General features: G+C 41.7%; 1 protein-coding gene across 1 annotated transcript in view; it reads left to right on the forward strand.

Moving 5' to 3' along the window:
* Positions 1-1,440, forward strand: part of atp10a (ATPase phospholipid transporting 10A) — a 42,191-nt gene extending 40,751 nt beyond the window's left edge. Inside the window, exon 21 of the mRNA XM_085348917.1 lies at positions 35-1,440. Within this exon, the coding sequence (XP_085205043.1) occupies positions 35-677 (643 nt within the window). The 3' untranslated portion in view covers positions 678-1,440. The remainder of the gene's footprint in view (positions 1-34) is intronic.
* Positions 1,441-10,259: the final 8,819 nt, after the last annotated feature.

The raw sequence follows: 10,259 nt of genomic DNA on the forward strand, positions 1-10,259 counted from the left end.
CGATGCTGATGTCAGTCTCTGTTTTACTTTTCAGATTTTTCTACAGGGCGTGTCAAGGCACGCTGTTCCCGAGCCCAGTCCAACTTGGAAGGCAGTTGGATAAACTCCCCGCTGACATCCGCAGGAACATCCTTAGCCTGAGTCGGGTCAAGGTGGGGTCGCCGCTCTGCCCCAAGCTTCCTTTCCTGTCCCTCGCTAAGGCCTCGCCTAAAGGTTACTATAAAAAGGATGGGAGGAGCGTCTCTGGCTCAAAACAGGGGCCTCTATTACAAACAGATGAAGCAAAGAGAAGCCCGCTGCAGCCCACAGACAGCGATATGCACCTTTCAGATCTCTATACACCAGCTCCGTCAGAAGTAGACACCCTTCCCTACACCAAAGACAACCCCGCCCTGTCAGGGGAGCTGCAGACTTCTTCTGCCGCAGACTCTGAGCATCTCAATAAGACTATAGAGCCGTCAGATGTCAATCTGTCCAGCTGTGTCACCTCCACACCTCTGCCCGCTCAGGCAGACAGCGTGCAGCTGAGCATGCCCCCCGACGGAGCCTCGCAGTGCGTCAGATACACGAGGAACTCAGAGGAAAGACTCAAATCTGAGCACGCCGTCAGTTCGGCACACAGGACAGAGCCGCCGACAGAACGGCCGCTGCAGGCCGCTTCCTTCAGTCTTAACTAGGAATTCAATTGCACAATAGTTTGTTTGTTTTTTAAAGATCTAATTATATTTTTCAAGCAGATTCTTTTATGAAACATGCAAAGAGGTACTTTATATTTTGGATGTAAATCTAAAGCAGAGATATTTTTGCCTTTTGGGAGATTTATTTTTCTGATACTGGGAAACTTAAAGTTCACACAGAAACATCTCAGTACTCTGTCAGGTCTTCATGAAAAGAAGAGCAGAGAGATTCCACCGTGATATGGTACCCAGTTCGTTCTTTCAGCTTGGCCTGTAAATGCACCAAAACCGGGATCGGAGCCGTTCGTGGCCTCGAATCGGTGCTGACGAGGAAAGAAGTTCCCGTACTTTACTTATACTTAATGGCCACGCAGAAGCATATTTCTGTGAGGACTTCCATGCAGATGATACCAAAGGTTTATATTCAAGTGCAGCAAGTTGTGGTACTGGCTCTGTGCACATTTTCTTCTTCTTGTTGGATCGGGAAACATAGAAGTCCGTTTCTAGCTGTTCTCTTGCACAGTAAATTCTTCTAAATTATAGTTATTAGAGCTGTTGGCTGTAAAGTTATTTGTGCATTATGACCAAGAAATTGCCATTTCAGTCTTTATGCACTAAGAATCCACCAGGAATTATGCTGTGTGTATGTGTGGGTGCGTGTGTGTGTTTGTTTCTACAGGGTTAAGACTTGGTTTGAAATGGTTAGCGTTAGGATTATGTTCAGATTAGGGTTCGGGTTAGACGTTTAGCTGGGCCATGGAATACGCTACATCCTCGCAAAAGCAAAACTCTTATGTGTGTGTGTGTGTGTGTGTGTGTTTATCCAATGACTCATTGGATCTCTTTTAAGAGCCAGTTCCGCATAAATGTAGATTTGCTAACTGTTGCCAAGAGTTGAGGTCAATCCGGTTTCCATGACTCTGTCAAATATAAAGCTGAAGTCGGAGGTGTTATTTTCTAAAAAAAATAAATAAATAATAATAATAATAATTTTTAAAACCTGCTTTCCAGCATCTCTAAAGCTCATTAATTAACATTTCATAACATCTCCTTTCTTTCATTTTTGTAATCACCATATCATAAAGATAATGTATGTATCATTGCTAGCGGTTAGCTGCTTCTGTCTTCACCTTCATGTACTGAACCCGTCACTTGTCAGCCTCCATCCGAGTGAAAACCCTCCTCTGTGTGTCTGCGCAGATGTTTTGCAGATGTCTTCTCATCTGCATCCTTTACAGTTTTACTAGGAAGCACTTTAAAAGCCCCATTTTGCTTTTAGCTTTTCAGTTTTTAAACACCACGTTTACAGTTGGATATTTTTACCTTAAGCTGTTTCCCTCTGCTCTTCGACTTTATACACAGCTAAGCTAACGCTATCATAAGAAGCAGGATTTTTGCTACCGTAAGCTTTTTTTTTTTTGTCTTGTTTTTTTTTTTAGTCTGACTTTAATCATGTTTGATCTTTGGCCCTGTGCGAGTAACATAGTAGCATTTAACTAAATGCGATCTTAAAACTGGAATTATTCTGACAAAGATTTATATCTTCATAAGCAACAACCAGTACTCAGAACAGGAGGTCTTGGCCTGTGCAAGTGTCCTGACTCCAACACAAACATGAGAGAGAAGGATTAAATTTCTTTTGTTTGTGAGAAACAGCCAGTTGGAAAGAGTTTCAGAGTAGAAACTGGGCGATCGATGCCCAGAATAAGAAAAAAGGGGCATTATTTTTGAACTTTTACTCATGAAAAGCTAGGCTAACGCTAATGAGTGAAATAGTAAATACATAAAGCTGAGCATAACAGAGGCACCGCTTAGTCTGTGCAAGTCCCCTTTTTCCATTCATGTCATGTGTTTAGTTTATCTGAAGCCCATCTGAGGTTTTTTTTTTTTTTTTTCCTAAAGCTGTAAACCAAATCCTCGGGGCTCAGTCTGTCCCAGATCTTAAAGAGACTGCTTTAAGTTTGCACTTTGAAAGCTTTCAGTCGCTGAGTGTCGTCGGTGCTGCAAGGAGAGCGGGAGCTTTGCACCCCTCTTACCTTTGCAGACACTTTGATGCGTTCCTCCAGTTTATGGTTGAGCATTTAAAGCAGCAGCACCTTTTTAACATTTTCTGAAGGGCGTGTCTCATTCCAGGATGTTTTTGTAAAGAGTTCAACTTTTGCCAAAGGTCATCTATATATTCTACGTGCCTTAACACTGGATAAGAAATGAGAAATGTGCTCGTGATGCTGATTCTGTTTGTTTAATGATGATGGAGCATATATTCGGAGGCTGCAGGCTCTGTGGTTTCTCTCCACCTGTCCTTTTGCACATGGTGCTTGTTCCATTGGCATGCTGTTGTCTGCAGTCTGTTCGCTTTGTTTCAGAGGTTCTGTCATTTGGGGTGTTGCACTTTGTGTGCCAGGCTGAAGCTTAAGTGTTTCTGCGATCCTACACACACACTGTCACACAGCGTATCTGAGCATATTCAATATTTTTCTCCTTATGTTTCTTTTGGTTGCTGCATCGGCCGAATGTGAGCTTCACTGTTTGAATGGTTTCGCTCTCAATGCTGATCAGCCACAGCATTAAAACGTTTTTTAAAAACCACAATTATTTTGAAGCACAGTAGTTTTCGAAAAGTCAATGAGACATTGAGTCTTCATGTTAAAATAGCTGCCAGGTTAATGGGATGTGAGATGGGTTATTGTTGTTGACCGAGACCAGAAAAACAGCAAGTCGCTCCACTTTCACTAAATTAATTTAGGAAGACATCGAAGCGTTCAAGGTGTTAAACTCTGCCACTGCCAGCTGGTGAAGCCGTGTTTCTACCAATCAGATCTGTTTTTTATGTTGTGGCTGATCAGTGTATTGAAAGGTATTGATCAGAGATTTTGGGATAAACACTGAAAAGCTGCAGCCGGTCACCAACGTAGAAGAACTGTTTTAGGTTTTTATTAATATTCCACATTTTTATCAGTTCTTTGGCCTTTGTGCAACTGGAAAGTTTCTGTACATGGCTACTTTTGAACAAAATAAAAATGCTAAAGAATTTATTTATGCTTTCCTGGTCTTATTAATATACTAGGGCTGCCACGATTAGTCGACTAGTCACGATTATGTCGACTATTAAAATCGTCGACGACTAATTTAATAGTCGACGCATCGTTTGAAGCTTTGTAAGATCACAAAGGACGCAGGAATGAGTAGTAGGATTTAAGAGTGTAATAACGGACTGAAACAGAAGATGGCAGCACTGCATGTACAAGGATGCCAGCTGCCGTTAAACCCCGAAGAAGAAGAAGCTGTGTCCCAGAATTCATAGCGCAGCCCAGCGCAGCTGTCAACAATGGCGGCAGCTAGTTAGTTTTAACTTTACTCTTATTATTCTTTCTGGGTCACAAAATAAACGTTTAACATATTTTCAGGCGAGAATGTAGCTGTGTAAACCTCAAATATCTGCTCAGTTTATCAAGACGCCACATATTTTCAAAAGCGCTCCGACGTTTTCGGAGATGTCTGTTACCCACTAGCTCGTTAGCTAGGCGGGGGCAAGGCTAACTAGCGCCGTGAGAACACCGGACTCCCGGCAAATCATTTTCAAACCCACCGCCGTCTTTCGCTACTCAGGTTAAACATATATATATAAGTCACTTAGATAAATTAAAAATGTTATTGTTTGGCTTTCTTTAGTATTTTATTTGTTCCTGAGTAAATCGGTTTGGCTGAGATTAAAGTTATAGTTTTTTGCACAGCTAAAACTGTCAAGCAGACAGCTGATTATCAGAAGTGTGAGACTCTGGAGAATATACTCTGGTGTCCTGTTATATTTTAGAAAGCAAGGAGTTTATTAAACTTCACCGAAACAATCTGCAAATTTCATTAAAAATTAATAAACTACCATCTTGTCTTTATTTTTAGTTAGCACAAACACTTCAAGCTGTAAGCTAATGATAGTTATATAAGACCAGATGCTGCCGGTGCAATAAGCAGTACGCTGTACGTCCAATGGATGATGATCTGATTAGTCGACTAATCGCAAAAATAATCGGTGACTAGTCGACTATCAAAATAATCGTTTGTGGCAGCCCTATAATATACATTGACTTATATTATGTATAGCAGGCTTGCCCACTATAAACGTGAAACCAGTGAGCCATTGATCATACCATAGATAATTCTCCTTTCTGACTTGCATAATTGCCATAATTTACTAAATTAAGTTTAAATTTTATTCAACAAAAGCTGAAACTTTTGACTGAGGTCATAAGGACATCAGGAAAGTGTTTACTGGGGTCCCAGACTGAGGGAGATGTGCACTATTTTCCCCTTACACTTCAATTCAATTTCAAGTTTTGTATAACCTGAGTCGCCCCCTGCTGGCCGTTAGAAAGAATGCAGGTACTCCCACATTAGCATCGCCAGCTTTTTATTCTACCTTTGTAGTTTTGGTAGGAAAATCCTGATTCAAAGTAGAGTCTTAACAGTCATCCTCAGAAACATGACTGTTGGGGGTTTTGTGTGTTTTTTGTTTGTTTGTTTTAAAGCTCATCTTCCGTTTCCTTCTCTGGATCCATGTGCTGTACAGTGTCCTCAAATTAATGACCGTCGCAGCACTTTCTCCTCGGACACTGAGATAGTGATGACTCCTTCCCTCATCAGCTGTTTTTTTGTTTGTTTGTTTGTTTTTCTGCCTACGCATGAAGGTGTGACTTTGAGCAAAGCTTTTGTTTTTTGGGTTGGATTGCTGATAAGTAACATGGGTGTCCGTGGATCAGAAGGTACAGCGGGTCCTCCACTCTGTGTTTCGTTCCCCAGCTCGTATCCTTGGGCAAAATACTGAACCCCGAGTTTCCCCTGATTCATCCACGAGTGTGTGAATGTTAGGTTAAACGTGTTTAAGGTGAATGGGTGAATAAGATTTGTAGTAAGAAAGTGCTTTAAGTGTTCAAATAGAGTAGAAAAGCACAGAAGTACCAATCCATGTACAGTAAAACTGACTTTTGTCAGTTTTATGATGATAATTAATGTAAAAGATTGATATTATCATTAAACAGCTCCACTTGGATTTGAAGACTTACTCTAATTACTTTTTAAATCACCTGCACAACGATGCTCATTCGCAAGTTAATAGAGTTTGATTAGATTTTTTATCATAAAGGAGCTCCATTGATTGTGGCCATTAAAGAGGCCCAGGCCCTCTGCGTGACCCGTAGTTTTAACGAGCTTAAATCAGACTATTTTCAATTTCCCTAGCTGCCTCGTATATATAACGTGGTCCTCAGCAGTCAGAGACCTGGATCGTGGGAGTGATGATGCTTTAAGAGCCTCTCCTTTTCCACTCCTTTCTTCCATAGATGTTTTGTTCATTTGCATCAGTGAGGATATGCAATGCATCATTTCTGGTCGCAAATAATAAATGAAGGATTTTTAAAAAAAAAAATTTTTATTGTGAGCCAGGGCCATCTGTCTTCCAGTTGGTGGAGGCATTGCGAGGCTCCGTTCTGCTCTGTCACGTAGGAGTGGCTCAGAAAAAGCATTATTGCACTTTTTCAGTCTAACTTCCCACTGACACAGGAAGCCTGCCAAACGAAACAGCAGGGACACCAATAAACACCACACAGAGATAGACAAACACCTACGAGTAGTTCAGGGTCTTTGGTTCACCTGAGAGTAAACTGTGTGAGGAAACACTACAAGAAAAACATGACTAAGAAACCTATTTATGGGTTAATTCTTACACTTTTAATAGTAGTTTTTAGAAAAGTCCTTTGGATGATTTTTCCATTCATGCTTAAATTTTTCAGACCTTTATTTGGGTCCGGGTCATAGAAGCATATGTTTAAGAGGGTTTCCAGGGTTTCCTCTCACTCGGACAACCAGAAGCATCTTACATCAGAGGCCCCACGGTGGCATCAGGGTCAGATGCTGAACCTCTCCACCTGGCTCACATCAGCGTGGAGTAGCTGATCTACTCGGGGCCCCTCCCGGATGACAGGACTCCTCACTTGTCCCTTAGTGAGGGGTGCTTGTGTTTGAGATGCTTTAATTCTTCTAGTCATTACTCAGAACTCGTGGCCACAGTGACTCCCCGTGAATTGTGTAATAGAGTAGTAATAGGCAGTAGAGTCTCTCCAGGCAATCCCGTCTTGGTTGAGGAGGCAGGCTAAGAATGATGCAGTATCATAATTGATATCCATCTATTTATTTTTTTTACGCTTATCCAATTTGGGGACTAGAGCCTACCCCGGCTGCCATAGGGTGAGAGGCAGGGTACATCCTGGTCATGTCGCCAATCGTTCTCAAGACTAAAACAGAGACGGACAGCCATCATACTCACATTCACACCTACGGCCAATTTAGAATCACTGATTAACCTAACCCCACTGACTGCACGTCTTGAAGTGTGGGAGGAAGTCTGAACGCCACACAGAGAAGGCCCCGGCCAGGTGCTAGAATCAAACCCAGGACCTTCTTGCTGTGAGGCAACAGTGCTACAGTTTGAAAATGTTCACCTATAGCTAGGAAAACCCCCACTGACTTAAAAATGTGCCAGACAGTAGACGCTAATGTTTCTTGGTAATTTAATTTTACAAAATAGGACAAATTGAGGAAAATGGACTATGAAGAAGTATTATGAATACATGTATTGGAAATGCTTTTTGTTTTACACATAAAGTTGAAAAAGTATTTCAGAAAGTGACCAGATGCTTAGTTGGTATAAAGACCAAACTCGTCACTCCGACTGATTGGGGGCATCTCTAAAACAGAGGATCTTTGTGCCATGGAGTGTGAAGCAGAAACCTTTATGTAAGCATATTTTGTTGTTTTTGCCTCATGAGCAGTTCAGCAGCCCGTTTGCCTGAGCGTGTTGTGATAATGTCGACATTTGCTGAAGTGTTGAAAATCCCCTGCGCTGATGAGCCCGTGTTATGATCCAGCTCCGAGGATGTCTCTAAGGTACATGTATCCCGATCGCGCGAGACATCACCTCCGTCGTGATCGCCTCGGTGACCCCTGTCTCTGCCTGCTGTCTGGCACATTTCCAGGAATTGCTTAATACCCGTGATATAAAACGATCCTCTCCATCCTACGTCCTGCCCTGCATGCAGTCTGCAGCATCTTCTCTGGAACTCTGGACCACCCTGCAGTCTCACTCCCAGTCTGCATCGCAGAGGCTAAAAACACAAACACTTTTTTTTTAGTTTGAACTTCATTGCCGTGTTTCTGCTTTTGTTCTTTCAGCGATTATGCGATAACTGGGAAGGTTAATGAGCAGTTAAAAACTCCTTCTGACACACAGTAGAGAGTAGAGAGAATAATAATCTGTTAAATATTCTGTAACAAGTAAAAGTCTTAGATTCTAAATTTTACTTAAATCTCAGTAACTTTTTTTTTCTAAATCAATCAGTTGCTCATTTCCTGTGGGTGTATTAATTAAATGATCTGGACACAGTTTCAGCCTTACTGCCAGTTTTTGTCAGTGGTCATTTAAAAATCCCCAAAACAAACAACCAAAAAACCCCAAATCCCTGCAGCCCACAGAGCATTTTCCCACAGATGACTACTATTAATACTGCAGAATTCTTGCAAACAAAGTATTTTTCCCTTGTCTTACTGAGTTATATTCAGCTGATGTCTCATGTTTTATTTTTGTGTCATGATAATAAAGACCGAACAGACCAAGGAACCTGCAGGATGGTGCAGCTGATCACAGAGTAACAGGCCACTTGAAGATCTGAAGGCTAGCAATACAATAGAAGGTGTGCAGTGATGTTATAGGTGCCTAGGGGCTCTCCTCTTACTTTGATGGGCCGAGTGGGGTGGAGATTGACAGTGGTGTGGCGGTCGTTAAGTTGGGGTTGGTGAATCCTGCCAACTCTGTCCCCCCCCCCCCCCCATCCTTTCTCTTCCCTTGGTCTGCCTCCCTGTGCCATGATGTGTGCTTCAAAATGATATTCAGGTAGTTTGTATGACCCCCACGTGCTTGCATACGTGCTCCTAAACTTTACTTAGTTTTTATGAGGCAACGAGTTTGCATAACTTTAAGTTCTGGGAACTAGTGAAGCTAATGCGTAAGTTCAATAAGGGAAAATCTGTAATCACTCATCTGCTTTTCTGTTTACATGTCTCCTGCTTTCCCACGCTCTCGATACTCTGACTAAAAAGTATTCCTTTAATTTTTTTAACAGTGTATAAACCTATTTTATTCACATAAGAGATAAGAACCTTTTTTATAAAAGGAAAGTAATATTCAGAGCTCAGCTTTTTCAGTTTAGCGTAGCCTCTCACTGAGGGTTTGAATCTATGTGTTGTGGGACAGTATTATCGCCTCTTTCATAAAGGATGCTCCAGTGTCTGCTAAAGCAGGAAATAAAGAAGGCTGTAAAGCGTCTTTCCTGAATATCTTGAGAGTTCAAACAGCTCTGATTATGGCTACTTCTGGGTCGCTGAACCGTCCAAAACAAAACTCACTATTTGACCACACCCATCATTTCCTGGTTATGGGACCTGCCACTGCAGTCAAAGTACTTCTCCATACTGCATACTCCTCAGCTTTTGCATAATACAACAGTTTCTTTAGACGGAGAGAGTTCATTCAAATCCAAACATAGTTTCAAAGAGAGAGACAGAAATCATGAGGGGCCATAACAAGAAGTTTCCTGCACACATGCGACCTGTTTGAAAGTAGGTCTGGTTGGGTATTTTAAAGCAGTTCTTCTGATTTAGCTTAAAGACATAAAGTCCCAAAACTTTAAAGCTTCGGCATTAAGATTTTGATTTTTGGAAGAGCAGAAATAAACATGTCTACAGCAAACACATTTCCCCCATTATAACTAACCCATATCCATACTGGAGTTAGGGGTGTGGTCACCTTGATTGACAGGTATACTGGTGCCTCATCTCCACTGCTTTGACTCATTGAAGAGGACCTCTACCTCTTTTTTTAAATGTAGTTATCTGAGTAATAATACGGCTTTGCTGTGTGCCATCGGCTAACACTCATCTAAAGAGCTCCAGTTTTGGTGATTGAAATGAAGTATAACCTGGAAACGCACTGGTGTCTATGAGGTGCTTTGTGTGCTCACAGTGACTCCCAGTGTTCATGCGGGTTACTGCGGCCATGATGTACAGTCCTAGAAAAGACCCTGGTGCAAAGAAAGACACAAGCATGGAACGATCTGCTGTTTTAAGTGTCCTTGACGGCATGTTTATTTGGAGTGTAATTGCTCAGAGCTCATTTTAGCACAGATGTAATTTGAAATGTAGCTTGAAGGCTGATGAATGTAAGAATGTAATTCTGTTACGTCTCTCCTGCCGAGCTAATATTGGCTGTATTCTGACCTCCACTTTTAGGAGATGAAGGCCTCTTGCTGTGCAGTGTGACACAGGGGATTGATAGGCACACAAACCAAATGTCACACAAAGAAAACTGTATATCAGGTTTGAACACTGACAGAATAACAAACATCTCCTCTGCACCATGAGAGCAATGCACATGGATTAGATAATGCATAATTTACAAGGCGGTTTTGACTGTACCTGCTCTGCGTGTCAGCTTTGATTTATGGTGGCTGAATATGATTTAGAGGTTATGAACGA

Source organism: Diplotaxodon limnothrissa, linkage group LG23 (assembly GCF_057381915.1).
Source record: "Diplotaxodon limnothrissa isolate DT_005_m linkage group LG23, D_limnothrissa_male_GT1.1, whole genome shotgun sequence".
Classification (NCBI taxonomy): domain Eukaryota; kingdom Metazoa; phylum Chordata; class Actinopteri; order Cichliformes; family Cichlidae; genus Diplotaxodon; species Diplotaxodon limnothrissa.